Genomic DNA, 21,405 nt, shown 5'->3' with positions numbered 1-21,405 from the left:
CCCTCAGCCCACGATTTCTCCAGCATCCCCGGCAGACATGGCTCCAATAAGCTCTGGTTCCTCCACTTGGACGTCATCTGGCATCCACTTCTCCATTGTCTCCATGGCAACGGGGATGGGCCCCTCCTCTAGTGGCAGCCAGGCCACAGTGGCATCAGTAGTGACAAGCTCCCTGCTGGCAGGCTTGGGGGTTGGCGGAGGGGTCATTTCTTCTTTGCCCAGTTCTGTCTGGCCCACACATGCTCCACAAGCCACTCAGAACCCCACCCGTCCATCCGCTGCGCCTGAAAAGTCCAGCACTGAGCAGGCAGCACCCCAGGGCTCAGAGACAGACTCTCCGTCTGAGGAGAACCAGCCTGCACATAAAGGTGAGGAAGGGGAAGATGAGGGCGAGGGAGAGGGGGAGCCAGAGGACGACGAGGATGAGAAGAAGAGAAAGAACAAGACTACACCTGATAATGAGGAAAAGCAAGTGAACCACACTGTGGCCAAAGAGCCTTTAGTACCCACCCCCGCATCCACAGCCAAAGAGAAAGGGGAAGGGAGGCCTACAGTCAAAGGCACCACAATACCTGCAAGCACCAGCGATGAGCAGTTGGTCAACATAGAGAAGAATCCCACAGATGTAAATACAGTCTCCACTCAGGAGCCCCGTAATGTCAGTGCTGAGATGCAGATTCCCCAGAGCTCCACACTGTCTCCGAAGAGCGGGAGTGATGGAAGGAGTCTCTGGCCTTTCTCTGTCCACACTGGTGAGCAGTTCTCTTTCTCTCTCACAAATGAGACCCATTTTCTTTCAGTTTACATCCCTTCCAAACAGAAAAATCCTTTTTTAATTCTCCATAAGCCTTGTTCCCTTGTCGTCAGATATAATACAAGCCAAGACTTCCCTCCAAAGCAGAATTCAGCTAACACTACCAACAGTTATGGAGCCCAATTTAACATAACAAATAAATTGATTTAAGACAGTAACTACACTGGTTACCATCTCAGTCAAAGACAAAGCTCCAGGCTTTTGTGTCAGTACAACACAGAGGCCTGAAGGCAGAAGTGAGCTGTCTGCCAGAGGGGTTCTGCCTCGAGGAATTCCTTTAAGCATATTTCAAAAGAGTTTGCTTCAAGGGAGAGCGTTTTTTCAAGATTCTTTTTGCCAGATTTTTTTTTTCTTTTTTTTTTACCGTCCCCATCATCATAATGTGAGAAATAGCGCAAGTATCATGGACATTGATTGAAAACTGTAACCAGGCACTCAGCATGCTGCTATTTTGCAAAAATAAAGTAATGATCTCCACAAGCAGAGGAAACTACATTTTGTAATGCTCATCTGAATCTGATGGCGCCAAACCAAAGCTGGTTTGGTTTGAGATTCTGTCATTGCCATTATGGTTTATTGTCATCAGTCTCAAGTGGTGTTCATATGCAATGTTGAACATGTGTGCTTTACAATAATAGGCATATAGATGTATTATTTTCAATAGCTTTAATTTAAACTAAGATAAATATCGAGCTTAGCTTTTAATTTTTGGATCCAGTGGTTTGGTAATAGTGGTAAAGGTGGAAGTCCCTGTGTGTAGGAGTTGAAAATTTCAGACTTTGGCGACTCCCAGTGGTAGTATCAAAACAGACACAGTTGCAGACAGAAATACATGCCAGTGCCTTCACATATGCGTATTACGGTTGACAAAGGAGTTTGGTGTTTACTCAGTAGAATATTTTTATCAATGTAATATGTGCATGTATTATGTTCCAGACAGGACCACTTTGTCCAACATTACCCGAAGTCCTCCTCCGGGGATGGGCAGGATGGTGTGGATTGTCCCCTTAGTGGTGGTGTCTGCTCTCACTCTGCTTTGCCTCATAATGCTGCTGATTGTGATGGTCTACTGGAGGTGAGCAAAAAGTTCAATATACATAACTTTATTCCAGAGGGGGCATTTTACTGCTTAAAAAAAAAAAAACTTTTGTACAACAGTAAAAATGTCATCTTACATCAAGTGCTACTAAATACGGAAGTGCCTGGATAAGTGTATCGCTGATCATGAATAAGCAAGCTGCCTCTCACCCACACTGACCTCATCCATAGATCTTGTCACACTCGCATATTAGGTTAAGTGACATAACCGCATGCATGTCTGGATTTTCCGGTCTGCCTGCTCGGCATTCAGACCTGTCTAGTTTGGATGTGTCTCTTTTAAGAGCATGTCTCCATTTGTGCGCATCAGTCTGGTCGTAAGACCGCTTTCCTGCCTGCACGTTGTATATCAGACCCATCACCCACCCGAGTGAGGAGCTGGCGACCTGAAGGCCCTGCAGTGCCAGCAGGGGTCCCAGCTGTGTCTTCATCTGCCGGGCTAATTTCCAGCCACGCTATTGGAGCTTCAGTAATTACACAAGCCAGGCCACTGGCACATGTGGGATGGCTAATGAGTTACAAACAGCACTGTGGACCATTTCCTCAGCTGGTCCCAGCATATTTACTGTCTGCAAAGGTTCTGCTCCTAGATGGGTAGTTTTACAGTCTGAGATTTATTTTATTTTTTTTTTGTTAATAGTGGACATGTGTTTGACGCATTTATAAATCTATTAGGATACTTTTTCGAAATGTGAGATGACTGCAGCCACCATTTATGCATCAACAACACCCTACTGTGGTATTTTATGGTGTCAGATAATATATGACTGTGATATAAATAAAGCCTGGTTATCAGCTCTGTAGAGGCATGAAAACACAGACAGCTGAAAACAAGATGACTGTAGCGGTTTCAATAGATGGATGCATTACTGAGAGTTGTGGTATTTGAATAGAAGAGCAGGGGCAGCTTTGAGATTAGAAATGGCCATCCCAGCTGTTGTTGTGACAACTCAGACAGTTCACAGACAATCTCTGCTTCCCCTGGGGAAAAGACCATGATGGAAGATGAAATCAACCCATTCACACTGTCTTTACTCTTCATGCTCTGCGAAGTCTCTCTTGGTGACAGTGCAGCTATTAAACTAAGCGAATGTCTCTGCTCACAGATGTTTTGGTCATTAACAACTTAATATCATAATCCATTTGATTTATAAATATATATTTAAAAATATGTAATCAATGGACCATCGACTGAAGTTTAATAAGCTTGTGTTATTTTTAGCTTTTTTTATTTTTGCATGTTTGGATAGTCTTGGGTTATGAGTCTATCTACAGTGGAATTAATTGCTGCAGTTACAGAACACATCTGGAAGCCTCTGAGGCTTGAGGTGTTTGTTGAAAACTCACAGATGTTGAACTGAGAACAAATCCCATACTGTGTTAGTGACTGGGTGATGCCGGTGTTAAATGGGATGCCTAACTCCAGTTTCTTTACACCTGACATTCATTCAGAAAGCTTTATTTCATTCCATTTCCATTTCCCGAAAGCAAACTATTCTTCTGAGAGCCTGGGAGAGAGTTAGGGAGAAGGTGTCGACTATGCTGGTTCATTACCTGCACCACATCTACACCCACGGGGAGCCATTAGATTGGGAGGCTGTGACGCAAGCCAGGGGGGAGCTCTCCTCCCCCATTTGTTTTTTTACCCTCCCCTCTCCTTCTTTCTCTCTTTCCCTCCATCTCTCTTTCTATATCTTTTAAATGCAGTGCAGCCTTTTTATTTTTGTTCCATCTGTCTTAAAGAATGACTAGCATCTGCTCCCTCCTCTGCATCAAGTACAGGTAGGATTAAACAAGGGAAATGCTGGCACTGGGATGAAATATGGGACTTTTATATGCATACATTTATATACATTGTGTACATATGTGTGTGATGAGGAGAAGGTTGAGGCTGGAGAGAATATGCAAGGAGGACCTTGGGATTACTACTTACATCATGTTAAAGTTGTTGAATTTTTTGAAGGACACACTGAAGCTGGAATGTAGCCAAAATTGACCTTTTTACAAATGTGTAATATGGATGAATAACTGAGATATTCTTTAAATAACCCAAGGCTTCCTTCAGGCTATTAGTACTTAGCAGTGATTTGACAAGACTTTCAGTCTGTGACTTTTATACTTTGAACTGTGAATACGGGAGAAATCGTCCAACAGTGTATACATTGTCAATTACCTATGGGCAAGTGTTGGGTTGCAAAACTTTCATCGGATCAAAACAAAGTTGTTTTTCTCTAGAAAAATTCACCTTATAATTTTGATTTTTGTTGTCCTCAAAATGTATCAAGATATTTTTAAAACTGGTGTGTTATCCCGGAGAGGGAATCTGGGGGGAGGGAATGTGTTTAGATTAGTTGTCTTTAGTTTGAATAAAGAGCTAAATTTAGTGCTGTGCTGTGTGTCGCTGAGAGTTGTTTACCTGTTCCCTGTAGTCAACTCAGACTGTGTTTCCAGGAGCCACTCTATCAGTGTGCGATCAGCTGTGTCCCAACTACTCTGGGGTTTTCATTAGCAGTTTTCTGTCGTTCTTGTGTCATTCTATTCAACATTCGGATGCTAATTTTAACAGACTGGATCTGAAACAATGAGATAATGACTCCCTAATACACTTTACTGTGGCATTATCTATGCTGATAGTGTGTGGTTTCACTGTGCTTCATCCCACTGTGCTGCTCTCTCTGTGTCCCTGTAGGAGATTTTTCCAGACAGCTCACTTCTATGTGGAGGAGAGCAGTTCTCCACGGGTGGTGGCCAATGAGAATATTCCAGTCATCCCTATACCAGGTGAGCCATGTTTTATTCATTACATTAGAATATTCATACACGTAGTGTTCAAATATCCATAATTTTATGTCAAAGTATACCTAGAAGTCACTGTTAGTTACCGTTTTTAGATCAGTGATTCCCAACCAGGGGTATTTGTGTTACATGCTGTGTGGTACTTGTTTACCCCAGGGTTTACTTCTGCATTTGCTTTGGGATACGTGACAACATCGTAGGATAGCTTTACAAATCTGGGAAAAAAAAAAAAGTCTATTAAGCAAGCAAGCAGAGAAATTGAAACGGCTAGCTAAAAATAATGGATAAACAGTTAAAATAGTTAGCAAAGAGTAAAGAAAATTAAATTAGTTAGCTTAAAGTGATGGATAAACAGTTAAAATACTTACCTTAAAGTGATTGATGATAGTTAGCTTAAAGTGATGGATAGTAGTTAGTTTAAAGTGATTGATAGTAGCTTAAAGTTTTGGATAATAGGTAGCTTACAGTGATGGATAAACTGTTAAAATCGTTAGTTTAAAGTGGTGGATAAATGGCAAAAGCTGAAAGTAATGGATAAGTGGTTGGAGTAATTAATAAAAAATTATGGTGTTGATGAAGGGGTACTTGAGTTCATCTGACGGTGCTGTGTAACAAAAAAGGTAAAAGAACCACTGTTGTAGATGTTCCAGTTCTACAGCACACCCTAGCCAAAAATAAACTTATAAAATCTATTCTATTAAATCTATCATTAAAATTCTATTACTGAAACTGAAAAAAATCACCAAAATGACAAATGAATCTTCACTTTAAGTGATTTATGTCTACTGATACAGCACACATCCAAAAGTCACCATTAACTGTTTTCAAATGGTTTTCTCTATTACCTTGATGTCTGCATTCAGTCAGTTTCTGTTCATTTACATGTGAAATGACTCTGGGAGCAGCTCTGTGGGAGTTGTGTGACTGGCTTTTCTTCGCCTTTAATGTTCCAGGCAGCAGTGCAGTGGCAGCTAGTCGATATCGGACTTTACTTTCACAGTCGCTTGAAGCTCAGGGACATTTCAAGACTGTGATATCGTAGTTAAAGAGCACAGTTGATGCCAGTATTGACTCTGCATTCATTCGGCTTTTATTGCTTTGGCTTTTCATTCCTTCTCCCTTTACTTCCTCTTCCCCTTCTTTTTCTTCTACTTTCTTCCAAACTGTGGTGTTTATCGCAGAGCACACATATTCTGAATGACTGACCATATAGTTGATTGTTTGAAATGTTTAAAATTGAAATGTAGAAGAAAGTCACTGCTCCATGAATTTCATTAAGGGCTCAGGATTTCGATTATTTCTCTTGATAGATATTTGTAGACTTATTTCAATTTATTTATGTATTTAATATTTAGATGTTTTAAATGGATGTTAAAAATATTGATATTGCATGAAACTTTGTGGGATATTCAAGCACACGTTTGAACATACCTTTGTACAGTTTTATTTAAAATTGTGCCTAATCAACCTTAGTTAAATTCAATTTCTAGCTTCTAAAGCCACATTTCACCCAGAACAATTTTGATGAAGTGATTCGGCTGTAGTGATAAGTCTAGAAAGAAAGACATTTTGATAAATGAACAGATTAACAAACCAGAGTCCACCCTTATGCTGTAATCACTGAGGCAAGCAAGAGCCCTAAAGGCCCCAGCTGCAAGGGTGTATTAGTTAAGGCAGTGGCCAGTGTCAGCAGCAATGACAGCTGGGTACCCTGCACTATTGTCCCTGTGTGATGGTGACCAGCCTTATCAGAGATCCCTTGTGTGTGATTTGGGGCTGATTTGGCTCAGATGAGACAGATGCTCCCTCCTATAAATACTCAAAATAGTAATGTTAAATGTTTGCGATGAAATGCAATAAAAAAAATTTTTTTTCTTTTTTAAATTTTTTTTTCTTTTCTTTACACATAGCTGCTAATAACTTACCCCTGATTAAGCAGGATATCAACCACACACAGTAATTGGGACTTTGCTAACAGTTCTGTTTCTCCTGCAGACGACATGGAGGCCATCCCTGTTAAGCAGTTTGTTAAACACATCATGGAGCTCTATAAGAACACCCTACAAGGTTTCGCTGAAGAATTTGAGGTATGCTTTTTTTTGGAGCACTGTGAACCTTTGCTACAATGTTTAACTCAGGCTGCAGAATAAATTAAAGTACATTTGTAGTTTTTAGTCATGCTGACATTTGTGCTTTTTAGTAAAGTGTCCGCAACTATTGGATGGATTGCCATAAAACACTTTCATATTCGCCTAAGGACAAATTATAATAACTTTGGTGATCCCCTGATTTTTCAGGTCAAAATTAATTAAATTTGTCCAGTGCTTTGGTTTACGACTAAATATCTTAGCTTATTTGCTGACATTCCCATCATCCTTAGCTGTACCACAAGATACAAGACTAAGATGTTTAACATGTCAAACATATCTGCACAGCATAAGCATGTTAGTATTGACATTGTGAGCATGTTAGCATGCTGCTCCTATGTTTGTGTGCAGGGTTGCTAATTTTGAACAGATGGTTGTGAGAAAGATGGAGAGAAAGATCAAGCGATACAGGGGTAATTAGAGAAGGTCTGTCTGCTGGTTGACTGGATGGGAACACACTAACTGTGTAGCCAGGTTAAAGAATGAGGCAGAAGCTTCACCCCTTAAAGGACTCCTTCTAATTGGGGTCATCTGATGTGAAGCTTTTGTGCATAATTTTTCAAATGCACCACAATGAAACTGTGTTGGAAATAATTGTAGTATTTTAGGGGTGGGTGCACTGTGGTGTAGTAAATAAGAAGAGAAGAAGGCCGTCCTACTGGAGGCGTGAGTTCAAAACCCAGTGGTAGTAAACATCTGCTCTGCTGAAGCACCCTTAACTGAGACCCTGAATCCCTGTCAGAGTTTCAGCTTTACACTTCACCCTGAGCTCTGAGCTCTGAGCTCCTCATGCAGAGAGCACCAAAACACAAGACAAGTTTCCCTTTCAAGATCAATAGTATCACAAAAAGATGAAATCTGAGAAGTTTTACTTCAAGAAATAAAAACATGCAGTTTTTAATGAAAACACTGTCACAGTTTAAGTAAATATAATTCCCTTTCCAAGGGTAATTCATTACATCTTTTATCCTTATTTAACAAAATCCATCTGCCTATGTCTCCCTCTCTCCAGGAGGTCCAACGCTCGACAGCAGACCTGAAAATTACAGCAGAGCATTCCAATCATCCTGACAACAAGCACAAAAACCGATACATCAACATTGTGGCCTGTGAGTCAGCTGTAAAATCTGATTATGATGTCTACTGCTGCGGAATCCAATAATGTTTTAATAACACGTTTTCATCCTTTTAATAATTCACCCAAATATGTCAATGCTTTCCCTAGATGACCACAGCAGGGTGAAATTACGAGCCCTGGCAGGGAAAGATGCAAAACACTCAGATTACATCAATGCCAACTATGTGGATGTGAGTTTTACCAACCACTTGACATGTTAGAATCATTCAAGGTTTAGTCTTCTTCATGAAGATCTTATTAGGTTTCCTTTTTTTGTGTGTGAAAGGTTGTGAAATCCCCCTGCTTGTCGCTGTCATGAATGAAACAAGAGTGCGTTGTGAAAAGAATTATTCATGGTGCTAAATGCCATGCTGACTGCTTTATTTAAAATATCAATTGAGGTATCAAAATCATAAAAATCGACAGCGAGAACAATACGAATTTGGTATCTATTTTTACAATATTGATTAATGTATAAGAATTTACATTTTCTGTCAGATGAAGGAGTGGATTTCATGACCTATTAATGTCTTGTGTCAGTAAACCAGTCACATAAGCTCTACCAGGGGTTGTGGGTAATTGATACAACATTGATTGCATCTTACTGGTAACAATATTCCACCACTCTCCTGCTCCAGGGATACAACCGTCCCAGAGCGTATATAGCTGCTCAGGGTCCTCTCAAGTCTACATTTGAGGATTTTTGGAGGATGGTATGGGAGCAGAACACTGGAATCATCATCATGATCACAAACCTGGTGGAGAAAGGGAGAGTAGGTTCAATTCCATCATTCACAAACTGAAAACAGAAATCAATGTATACCTGTGTTTCTGACATGTTAAAATATCATTCATTGCGTGTGTTGTGTCCCTCAGAGGAAATGTGACCAGTACTGGCCGACAGAGAACAGTGAGCAGTATGGAAACATTGTGGTGACGCTGAAAAGCACCAAAGTGCACGCCTGCTACACACTGCGGCGTTTCCTTATAAGGAACACTAAAGTTAAAAAGGTAACTAAAAGTCCGACACACTTTATTCTCACTTGTGAATCTTCTTCAGATGTTTTGTTTAATGAGTTTTTGCTTTTTGAACCGGAATCAGGTTGGACCAGCTATTCTTAATTTTCTGTCTAAAGTCCTTCCTAAGTTTGAAGTTTCTACTCTTAAGTTTCAAACTAGTGATTAACTAAATCAGGTTGCACCATTAAAATTCCTCTGATTTTACACATCAAAGTCTGAGGAGTGCAGCTGCATATGTGAAAAAAAAAAAAGTTGTATAAAGCCTTGTGTGGCTCCAGAGGGAGCTGTGTGAAGTCAGAGAAATGTCCTCAAGTGATGTCACTTGAGTCAGCGTTGGTTGGGTCTGAAGACTACAAATTTGAGAATTAAAAAAAAGAACTGGGTGTGTGAAGTTAAAAAGAGGAGAGTTTACCAAACCTGCTCCTCATCTCTGCTTGAGACTAGAGACTCAAGGCTACATTAGCTGCTTCTAGCAAAACACACCCAAGTCTCGAACTGGACTATTGGGGGTCAAGTTGGATTGTGGGCAATGTGGGCGCCAGGTTTTGAAGAATGCATGGGGAAAAAAAGACAATATCTTAGGTTTTACTTTTTGTTTTAAACTGTGCGTCATGAGTCCAACAATGTTACCAATGTGCTATGCTAAATCAGTGGAGAACTCTTTTAATGAATGTCCTATCTAGTAAACACCATAGCACCTTATTGTTGGCTCGGAAACATCTACAGCATCGACCAATTTAAAACAAACAGTTTTATGGGCCAAGTAGAATATTAAACTCATCTGCTAATCCTTTGTAGATATGACCATTTTATTCATCTCTGTGTACAGGGAGAAATGTGTGTTTGAGAGTTAGAGGTATTCATTTAAGTGAGAACAATCCGATTACACTAACCTCATTAATATCTATGTTTTATAATTTGAGGTATGTTGTGTTATATTTCGTTCATTGATTACATTCAATATTGAACCTTAATGAGTCATATTAGCACTTTTGTTTTGTAAGTTGTTTCAATCAGCTACACAACAATTACACCTGGCAGTTGAACAACTAATATCTAATCTCCACATAAGAACTAGTTTGGGTGGTGGTTTAGTGATGCATAAATCTTCACATAGTGAACTCCATGCACAGTAAATGAAGGGTCTGTATTGTATTGTATTCTCACCAAGGTCCTGTCTGCTCTTACGTTTCAGGGCCAAAAGGGGAATCCAAAAGGGAAGCTAAATGAACGTATCGTGGTCCAGTATCACTACACTCAGTGGCCTGACATGGGAGTACCGGAGTACACCCTCCCTGTGCTCACCTTCATCAACCGCTCATCAGCGGCTCGCACTGCAGACATGGGACCTGTCTTGGTTCACTGCAGGTACAGTTCATTATACCCAAGCTCCAAGCTAAATGAGTTTTACTTATGAGTGTTATTCTCTCGTCTTTGCTGACCTGGTTAACAGCTCCCTCTATGGGCCTGCCGTTATGCTCATGTCGCTTTTTGCTCTCTGCTCTTCAGTGCAGGGGTTGGGCGCACAGGAACGTACATTGTCATTGACAGCATGCTGCAACAGATCAAGGACAAAAGCACAGTCAGCGTCCTGGATTTTCTCAAACATATCCGCACACAACGCAACTACCTAGTCCAGACTGAGGTAAGAAGCCCTAAATCATCAGTTGAGCTGGGAAACTGGGTTCCTTCTCCTACATTAAAAAAGGTCATCTAGGATTAAAGATGGATGGGGGGTTATAAAAGCTGCTCAGTTTGGCTCAAGTAAAGGTCATACTTGATGCAATTTCATTGCAACGCAGTACAAACTGATATATACTCACCACAATACAGATGAATGTATAACACTAGAATAGTTCCGCACTGGTTGTCCTCAGGCCACAGTTTTATACAGTAGGATTCAAAACTCTGAGAATGGTAAAGTAGTCTCTGACCTTTGGACCTCACTGTATTTGATTGTATAACTTATTATAGAATAATTATTTCTGGGTCCTCCTTACCCTATGTGTATTAAATTACACCTGCCTTCACTATTAGGTTTGTCCACAGACAACTTGCTGTAAGTGTGAAACCATGTTTAGGTTTTCCTCTATTAAGTGTCAAGTAGTCTTACAAGTCAATATTTCTTTTACAATTGGTTGTTTAATTATTACATGAATAAATCATTTAAAGTAAATGTGAAGTATTTTAATTGTCTGTTATATCTAATTGTTTTGTTGATACAAGTACTTCAGTGTAAATTTTGAGCTAAATGCCCTGGTTGTTTCCCTGTACATTTTTCACTTTATTTGTCTAAGCATTTTTCCTCTTCTGTGTCCCTCTAAAGGAGATCTAGAACATTCAGAATTAAGAAAAAAAAACACATTTAAATGAGACATGAAATAAAAAATGAATATTACATACATGATTATTATCATAAAATGTTACAATTTCATTATCAATCATCATTCATCTTTTTTCCCAATGACCATTTTAATTCATAATGCCACTTTTCATTACAGTCTTTGTCTGTCAGTCAAGACAGACAGGCTGCGTAATTGGCTCTGCCACGTAACTGCTGGAATTTAATAAAAATGAAAAAACTTCAAAAACCTGTATGGAAGCAAAAATTCATAATAATAAACTGAATTTTAAAAAGTTGCATGTTGATATTGTTTGTATTTACATATATATTTATGTATTTCATATGATGATTTATTTCTTAATCTGTTATTGTTATTTATAATTTTTTTTCTAAATCCTGTCTCCCCTAAGGAGCAGTATGTTTTCATCCACGATGCTCTGATGGAGGCCATCCTGAGCAGAGAGACAGAGGTGCCTGCCTGGCAGCTCCACAGTTATGTCAACAGCATTCTCATGCCCAACTCGACAGGCCGCACACGGCTGGAGAAGCAGTTCAGGGTGAGCAAACCTTCTGGGCATCTGACTGGTCTGGTTAGACAATCTGTCACCGTCTGCAGTGGCAACACCAGCTGAAATTGAGGCGGTCTTTGGATCAGAAGTTTGTTAGCAGAGTGCACGGAGGCTTTCCATTTCCTGACGGGAATAGACTGAGAGCGTCTCTGATCTTGGCTATAATAAAGTCGTGTCTGTCACCCCTGCTGACTTATGCAAAGCTTGATGAATGTTTCATCAAGCTCCTGCTATTTCAACTTCAGCAGAGACAAACTAATTGCTCCCGCATAATGTCAATTCCTCCTGAGCTTCACAGGCTCTTTATTAATGTGAAAGACTTGGTGTTAATCTTTGCTGTTAAACAACATTATATCTTATTTTTCATGTCAAATTTTAATTTCCAGTGACTCTGAGGCCTAAATTCAGATTTTCTGATCTTCTGGTCTTTGCATTCTCTCTCACCAGCTGCTGACTCAGTGCAACACGCGCTTTGTGGAGTGCTTTAGCGCCCACAAAGACTGCAACAAGGAGAAGAACCGCAATTCCTCAGTGGTTCCCTGTGAGTATCTTATCTGTTTTACCACAGCGTGCTTGCAACTGAGCTGTGGTTTTGGACAAGCAAGGTCATATCGAACATGTACAGCTGCCTCAGTCTGCATTCAGGGGTGCCACGAGGGTTGGTTAGCGTGGGTTTGCATAATAATTAGTATTGGCAGCTGTCTTGAAAAGATGAGTAAAAATGCATTAAAAGGGTTTTCATTACAAAAAAAATCAGTCAAGTGTTCAGTACTTTTCCCTGTTTTTTGAAATTCGAGACAATTGGAATGAGAATCAGGACATTTTCTAAGGTAGTTTTCTACAGTTTCCAGTCAGTAAATTATTAACGACAGTTCATATTCCAAAATTAGAATCTATTTCCATAATCCTATAAGTTAATCTTTATATGCGTTCTCGGCTCCCAGACAGGGGAAAAGGAGATACTTGTTGCTATAGCAACAGTGAGGACTGGTAATGAATGTGTGCATTATCAGCCAGTGCAATATTATAGAGCCCTGGTTTGTGATTTAAAGTGTGTCTTTCCATCTCCCTGCCACTCTACAGCGGAGCGAGCAAGGGTCGGACTCACCACTCTGCCTGGAATGAAAGGAACAGATTACATTAATGCATCCTACATAATGGTACAATGTCCAGCTTCTTTATCCTTGCTCACTGTTTGTTTCTTGAAGAATTTTATTGACCGATTCTGTTAGTTCTTTATTGTAGATTCTTTGAAAATTAGCAGTGTTCTGTTAGCTTTCACAATCATGCATCAGTATAAGTGTTCTATGTTTCTGAAAGACTAACAGCTCACCTCTGTCACTTCAGGGTTACTACAGGAGTAACGAGTTCATCATTACCCAGCATCCCTTACCCCACACTACCACAGACTTCTGGAGGATGATTTGGGATCATAATGCTCAGATTATTGTCATGTTGCCTGACAACCAGGGACTGGTACGCAACAGTGAATCATAAAAATATGTTTATTTGTTTTTTTAAAGTCTAATCAAGTTTTTTATTTGTCTTTGAGTTCTGCTGCGTCGAACAAACACTGACATTCTCACAGAAAAAAAAGAATATTGACAGTAAAATGAAGCATTTGTGAAAAAGATTGATAAATAAATTGCTTTTTCTTTGCAGGCTGAGGATGAATTTGTTTACTGGCCAAGTCGGGAAGAGGCCATGAACTGCATCGCCTTCACTGTCACACTCATCAGTAAGGACAGACTGTGCCTCTCCAACGAGGAGCAGATCATCATCCACGACTTCATCTTAGAGGCCACACAGGTACGGGCTCCTCTGCATCGTTACCTACACCATACTTAATGTTTTTATGATTGTGACATGAAGAATCCCAGCCATAACATTATTTATGTCATGTCATGTGTGTACTCTCCTATGTGTGACAGGACGACTACGTTCTGGAGGTGAGACATTTTCAGTGCCCTAAATGGCCGAACCCTGACGCCCCTCTCAGCAGCACCTTCGAGCTCATCAGTGTCATCAAGGAGGAGGCCATGACCCGTGATGGTCCCACCATCGTGCACGATGAGTATGATTGAATTTACTTCTTTGTTGTCCTCTTTCAGCACAGGGAGAGTTAACTTGTAGGGACAAACACACCAAATGATTTTAATAAGGTTTTGCTTACTGTTTTACGTGCTTTGCAAAGCCCAAAGGCTGCATCTGGATCTGGATTTTAAGGGTTCACAAGTGGTTAAAGAATCTTGTTCCTTAATTGCTTTTGAGTTGTCCTTGCTAAAATGTACAGTCTGTATTAGTAAGATGGTAAATAAGGCTCTCTAAATTCTCTTAGTAACCATGCAACCATAACAGCTTCTACAGTGATTGCTAGCTGATGTCTTTCCTACGGACCTCTGTGCCTACAGCAGCACAGCTGCTATTAGTGAGGACATAAGTGACTTGAATACTCTTCATCATTGAATTCCCCATTTCTCTTCTCTCAACTGCATAAAAGACAGCCGCCCACCCTGAGTCCAATTCTGTTGGAGGTTTCTTCCTGTTAAAAGGGAGTTTTCCTCTCTACCATTGCCAAGTGTTTGCTCATGGAGGAAACTGTTGGGTTTCTCTCAATAACAGTGTAATAGTTGACCTTGTTCTGCGAAATGCCTTGAGATAATGTATGTTGTGACTTGCCGCTAGACAGTTAGGGCTGTATCTGACATTGTCACAGACTCAATAACAGGCCACTCTGTCTCCGCTTCCATTTATACCATTTATGTTACACTAACATGATGCAATTGTGCATCATGTTAGTGTAATATAAATGGTACCAACTGTATGAGAGAGGTGGCTTGTATCAGACATTTTATCCATTAATTAACTGCAGTGTATTTTTTTACCTATTGGTTACAGAGGAGTATACTTAAGTTAATAACATAACAGCCTGCAATTAGTAAAGGTGATGATGAGATCTGAACACTAAAACTACACACCAGAAAACAGCCTTACACGTTTGAAGTCATTTGTCACATGTATCATTTGAAGTGATGGAGTATTCATAGTGTTTAATAACACATGAACAGAAGGCTGTTTGAGACAGGAACAAGTCCTACAGAGCTGATTCTGAATTTTTCCACTCAGGTATGGAGCAGTGTCAGCAGGAATGCTCTGCGCCCTCACCACACTGTCCCAGCAGCTGGAGAATGAGGGATGTGTCGACATCTATCAGGTGGCTAAGATGATCAATCTCATGAGGCCGGGAGTTTTCACTGATATAGTAAGTTTATGTGAACAGGAAGGATCTGGGCTCATCATTTGTCCAATGATCCAATGATTTTATACCAACAATCAAATGACTACATGTAGTGTTAAAGGGGTCGCTCATAGCGGTGGACACAGATAGTTATTAACCCACCTCTTTCCCCTTAGCTCTCTGTAGCCTTTTTCATTTACTAATTCTTTTGGTTTTCAGGCCAACAGCAGTTTTCAATGTTGCTTGCAGCTGCAGCAGATGGCTGCTTTCAGCATAAAAGCTGATATCAAAAGTATAAACTAATAATTTGTCAGCGTTTGCTGCTTGTTCTGCTGCTCTCAGGTGGCCAAAAAAAATCTATTAATCCTGCTTTTTTATCATAGAGGAACATTTAAAGCTGCATTAAATCATTTTTGCCACTAGGGGGCAGCAAAAAAACCCAACAAGCTAACATTTCTGATATTACTTCATAGCCACTTTATCATCAACATTAGCATTAACTTGGGATATAAGTAATATAAGTAAATGAAATCCAATTTTCACTCTCCATTTCACTCTGTTTTGTGGGTCACAGACACTATTTGTCTGTCATTTGGTGTTTGACAGGTTGTGTGCAGTGGGTTTCAAAACGTTTTTTTGTTTTTTTTTATTTGTCAAGAGTGACCCCTTTTACATTAGATTCAGTGTTTATGTTTAAAATAATGATTAATGCAGTCATTTTTCTAACACTTTTTTAGTTTAACATTATACCATAGGGGACGATCTATAGTCTTAACCTGTTCTGTGTTTGTGTTTATGTGCACAGGAGGAGTACCAGTACCTTTACAAAGCCATGCTCAGCCTGGTCGGTAACAGAGAGTGTGGCCTGAGCCCCATGCACATGGACACTAATGGAGTGGTGGTGATTGCAGATGAGTCGGACCCTGCAGAGAGCTTGGAGTCGCTCGTCTGAGGACATTCTTACGGGCACTTAATTTGTAAAAATCTGAGAACTTTTCTGAGGCCTTTTTTGCCAGACTATTGATTAAATGAATAACCTTATTACTTTTTATACTGATAAATGTTTTTTGATATTTATGTTTTTGCCCTTTATTTCTTGTCTTAAATGTTATCCTGCTGAGCGTTTGCACCTGTTTAAGTTGACGTGAGGAAAAAGCAGCTCTGTCCAGTTTGCACTATACTATCAGTGTTACTGCCTAAATCCAGCGAGTTAAATCCTGGCTACATGACGAAACTGGGATCTTTGGACCGCAATGAGACGAACCTGAAGCATGAAGACCAGGAGAGTTAAGGCGATCCACCTACAATAATGTCTCAAAGATGAACATCGCATCACAACGTAGCCCAGCATGCATTATGTCACTTTGTCACCTCGATCAAACTAACTGTTTTCAGGCTTCGCTCCACATGCGTGAAGCTCTTTATCACACGTGAAGAGACTCTTACCTGCCTAATATTCATATATTGTCCAAATATCTCACTGCTGTCTTGTATAATGTACTTATGGCTTATTTTGTTAAAGTGTGTTACAACATCTAATGTGAACATTTATTGCTTTTTACAGGGATTTATATTGTTATGTTGTTTTGTAATATATATATATATATATATTATATCCTTAATAGCCAGCCAATGTTGTTGTTTTTTTTTTCTTTTTTGTTCTGTTTTTTTTAGTACTTTTGCCTACATGTATTTGTCCACTGGCCTTGGTGTAGATTCATATTTTTGGAGATTCTGTAGCTTATCATGAATTGCCTACACAGCTCCATGTTTTATTTTTCCGCTTTTCTAATCTCAGCTATCAAAGCTCAGCTGTTGTAACACATGTAATAAGTATCTGTATTGACACAATGCAGTGCCTACAAAAAGTATTCACCCCACACAAAGTTTTTCATGTTTTGTTTTGCAACATTGAATCACAGTGGATATGATTATGATATATTATTATTTATTTTTGACATTGATTTAAGAGGGGAAAAAAACAATGTCAAAGTGAAAACAAATGTCCACAAATGGATCGAAATTGAATACAAGTACAAAATTGATTGTGCAAGTGTTCACCACCTACGAGACAATAATTATTATAGGAACCTTTGGCAAAAATTACTACAACTATTATGATCTTTGTAGATGGGTCTGTATCAGCATTGTACATTTTGTACATTTGGACACTGCATTTCTCTCTTTCTTCTGTCAAACTCTGTGACTGAGGCAGCATTGCTCAACTCCTGCCATTAATTCTGGACTGGATTGAGGTCTGGACTCTTATTTTGTCACCCAAGACATTAAAATTGTTGTTTTTAAAAACACTACTGCATAGTTTTGGCTTCATATTTGTCTTGAAGGAAAATAAACTTGCAGTTCTCCCAGAGATTGCAGCAGGATTTTTTATTTTTTTTTATACTATATTCTCTACCTTCACAAGCCTTGCGGAGCCTGATGCAGAGGGACATCCTCACGAGGCTGCCTGGTTTTGATGGTGTGTTTTTTCTCATGTGAAGGGTTTGGTTAACATTCAACATGTTTTCCCTTGTGCTTTCACGTGAGCTTTTTCACTATTGACTTTATCGTGAACCTTCGACTGAGAAATGTCTCCTGCTATGTCTCAGCCATGAAGTGCTGCAGTTCCTTCACCGAGCCCTCTGGCCTCTCAGTGGCCTCACTAGTGCTCTTTCTCTTTCTTTTGAGGATGACCTGCACTCATCAGATTTAAAGCTGTGCCATACTCTTTCTGTTCTTACGATCGTTTTAGGGATATTCAGTGCCTTGGAAATCATCTTTATTCCTCTCTTTATTGGTACTTTTCAGTAGACTTGTCACTGATTTGTCGGAATATTTATCTGCCTTCACATTGTGGTTTTGGGAAATTGGACTTCAAATCAGTTTTATGTTTTTTTATTTTCTATTCAGGTCATTGTTTTATAAATTTCCTTTGACTTTGAGAGTAATATTTTTATTTTGATGTGCCAAAAACATCCCAAATTACATCCACTGTGATTCAAAATTGCTAATCATGCTAAAATGTGAAAAAGTCCAAATGGTATAGGGACTACTTTTTATAGGCAGTGTAGTTTCTTTTTTGGTGGCTTGATGCTTTATTTGTAACCAAAGATGTTGTTCCAGTTTGCAACATGTAAGTGGTTTTGTCCTGAGATCTATTTAATCAACTAGAATTTAAAATCAAAATTGTTAAATCTTGCAGTACATATTTCCAGTATCAAAGGTGTGAATTTACCCAGATTTAAGCATGTTTCTGTTCTAGCCTCAGGAACTCACCTTACAGTAGATAATCAGAGTACACGATGCTTTCCTCACATTAGACAAAAAGATTTCAAATTCAGACTGTAAAATGGGGGCTGATATTCTGTCTCTGCACTATTTTGTGGCTATTAATTATAAGCCCTTTTCAACCCTGAACAGCCCTCTCTCCTGATTGATTTGTGTGTATCTTTATAGTGTGTATTCCATGATGAAAATTTTTTTTTTTTTTTTTTTGTGCTGATAACAGCTACTTCTCTGCTAAAGGGGAGTTTACTAAATCAAGTGAAAACTCTCCAACATTTGGAGAAAAGTCCAGATTGCTTAACACTTAGCTCTGCAACAAAAGTTTTCTTTGCAGCAAGTAGTAATTTTTTATTTTATTTTATTTTTTTGGTATAAATGCCAGCGTCCTCTCCATTTGATATTTCTACACTCATTTAAAACACAAGTGCTGTTGCTTCAAAAACAAATGACTTTGACCTTAACCTTTGTGACCATAGACGTTTGTATTTTCATACAAAGATTTGAATTGTGTAGTGGCCCTGTGACGGATTGTACTTTATTCAAATCTCCACTGCTAAATCCCCCAACATCCACACTCATACCTGTCCCTTTGAGAGGTCCATGCTGGTGTTTAGACCACGTTTTCATGATATTTGCTTAATGGTCCGGGGATGCAGTATGTTATCCTCAGTGGATTTCAGTCAGGTTGGTGGTAGAGTTTGATTTGTAAATTAAATAAATGATGAACTGGTTTTGTCCTTCATATCATGTTTATATGATAGTATCATAGTCATATATCCCTATGATACTGTGATATATCATATTATAGTGTCATAGTGTTATTTAATAGGTAAACTGTATTGCTATACGTTAAATAAAGTCTGGGTTTGGGTGCACAGCATCCTTGTATTACGTGCAACCACTGATGGATGGTTTTTTTTTGTTGTTTTTTTTAAACTTAGTAACCACTGAACAACAGTGGTAGAGGGAATATTCAGATCCTTTGCTGAAGTAAAAATATCAATACCACACAGTGAAAATACTTAGTAGTATAGCATAGTATATAGTAAGGGATAAAAATGTCAAAAAGAAACGTCATAGTATAACAAGGCTAAAAAAACATCATAATATAGTAAGGCATAAAAATTTGGAAAAAAAACATCATAGTACAGTAAGGCATAAGAATGTCAAAAAACATCATAGTCATCGTATAGTAAGGCATAAAAATGTCATAGTATGGAAGGGCTAAAAAAAACATCATACATTAGTAGAGCATAAAACATCATGGTATAGTAAGGCATGGAAATGTTGAAAAATAAGTCATACAATAGTAAAACATAAAAATGGCCAAAAACGTCATAATAAGGCATAAAACGTCATGGTATAATGAGGCATGAACATATGAAAAAACGGCCTAGTATATTGAGGCATAAAAATGCCAAAACACATCATAGTATATGAATGCATAAACATGTCAAAAAAAGTCATAGAATGGTGAGACATAAAAATGTCACATAATGTCATTGAATGGTAAGGCATAAAAATGAAAAAAAAAAAAAACCTGTCATAGCATAATAAGTTGTAAAATACCACAGTACAGTAAGTCATACAAATGTCACAAAAACATTATTATAGGTTATAAAACGTCATACTATATTAAGGCATAAAAATGTCAAAAAATGTCACAGTATAATGAAGCATAAAAATGTCAAAAAATGTCACAGTATAATGAAGCATAAAAATATCATAAAACGTCATAGTATAGTAAGGCATAAAAATATAAAAAAATGTCATAGTATGGTATGGCGCGAAAATGTCAAAAAACGTCATAGTATAGTAGGGCATAAAAATGTCATAAAACGTCACAGTATATTAAGGCATAAAAATGTCGTAAAACGTCATAGTATAGTAAGGCATAAAAATGTGAGAAAAAATCATAATGGCATAATACGTTATAAAATGTCAGAGTATAGTAAGACATGAAAATGGCATGAAACATCATGGTATATTAAGGTATAAAAATGTCAAAAAACGTCATAGTATAGTAAAGCATAAAATGTCAAAAAACGCCATAGTATAGTAAGGCATAAAAATTTTTAAAAAACGTCATAGTATAGTACGGCATTAAAACGCCATAGTACAGTAAGGCATAAAATGTCAAAAACGTCATAATATAGTAAGGTGCAAAAATGTCAAAAAATGCCATAGTATAGTAAGGCATAAAATGTCAAAAAACGCCATAGTATAGTAAGGCAAAAAATGTCAAAAAACATCATAGTATAGTAGGTTATAAAAACGTCAAAAAACGTCATACTATAGTAAGGCGCAAAATTGTCAAAAAACGACGTAGTATATTAAGGCATAAAATGTCAAAAAACGCCATAGTATAGTAAGGCATAAAAATGTTAAAAAAACATCATAGTATAGTACGGCATTAAAACGCCATAGTATAGTAAGGCATAAAATGTCAAAAAACGCCATAGTAAAGGTAGGCATAAAAATGTCAAAAAACGTCATAGTATAGTAAGGCATTAACATGCCATAGTATAGTAAGGCGAAAAAATCTCAAAAAATGCCATAGTATATTAAGGCCTAAAATGTCAAAAAACGTCATAGTATAGTAAGGCATTAACATGCCATAGTATAGTAAGGCATAAAATGTCAAAAAACGCCATAGTATAGGTAGGCATAAAAATGTCAAAAAACGTCATAGTATAGTAAGGCATTAACATGCCATAGTATAGTAAGGCGAAAAAATCTCAAAAAATGCCATAGTATATTAAGGCCTAAAATGTCAAAAAACGTCATAGTATAGTAATGCATAAAGAGGTAAAAAAAACGTCATAGTATAGTAAGGCATTAAAACGCCATAGTATAGTAAGGCATAAAATGTCAAAAAATGTCATAGTATAATAGGGCATTAAATGTCAAAAAACGCCATAGTATAGTAAGGCATTAAAACCCCATAGTATAGTAAGGCATAAAAATCTCAAAAAAC

At 38.4% G+C, this 21,405-nt stretch overlaps 1 protein-coding gene across 1 annotated transcript in view; it reads left to right on the top strand.

Moving 5' to 3' along the window:
• LOC111660755 (receptor-type tyrosine-protein phosphatase gamma-like) overlaps positions 1-19,326 on the top strand; it is a 100,148-nt gene extending 80,822 nt beyond the window's left edge. Inside the window, exons 12-29 of the mRNA XM_023414142.2 lie at positions 8-752; positions 1,751-1,889; positions 4,602-4,693; positions 6,704-6,795; positions 7,868-7,964; positions 8,081-8,163; positions 8,611-8,745; positions 8,849-8,983; positions 10,188-10,360; positions 10,502-10,637; positions 11,747-11,893; positions 12,353-12,446; positions 12,989-13,065; positions 13,253-13,381; positions 13,568-13,714; positions 13,837-13,979; positions 15,032-15,167; positions 15,949-19,326. Coding sequence (XP_023269910.1) covers positions 8-752; positions 1,751-1,889; positions 4,602-4,693; positions 6,704-6,795; positions 7,868-7,964; positions 8,081-8,163; positions 8,611-8,745; positions 8,849-8,983; positions 10,188-10,360; positions 10,502-10,637; positions 11,747-11,893; positions 12,353-12,446; positions 12,989-13,065; positions 13,253-13,381; positions 13,568-13,714; positions 13,837-13,979; positions 15,032-15,167; positions 15,949-16,095 — 2,847 coding nt within the window. The 3' untranslated portion in view covers positions 16,096-19,326. The remainder of the gene's footprint in view (positions 1-7; positions 753-1,750; positions 1,890-4,601; positions 4,694-6,703; positions 6,796-7,867; positions 7,965-8,080; positions 8,164-8,610; positions 8,746-8,848; positions 8,984-10,187; positions 10,361-10,501; positions 10,638-11,746; positions 11,894-12,352; positions 12,447-12,988; positions 13,066-13,252; positions 13,382-13,567; positions 13,715-13,836; positions 13,980-15,031; positions 15,168-15,948) is intronic.
• Positions 19,327-21,405: the final 2,079 nt, after the last annotated feature.

Source organism: Seriola lalandi, unplaced genomic scaffold (assembly GCF_002814215.2).
Source record: "Seriola lalandi dorsalis isolate HSWRI2012SDOR001 ecotype SW California unplaced genomic scaffold, Sedor1 jcf7180002054522, whole genome shotgun sequence".
NCBI classification, from domain to species: domain Eukaryota; kingdom Metazoa; phylum Chordata; class Actinopteri; order Carangiformes; family Carangidae; genus Seriola; species Seriola lalandi.
The sequence above is the reverse complement of the archived record's forward strand: the minus strand, read 5'-3'. Positions and strand labels throughout refer to the sequence as shown.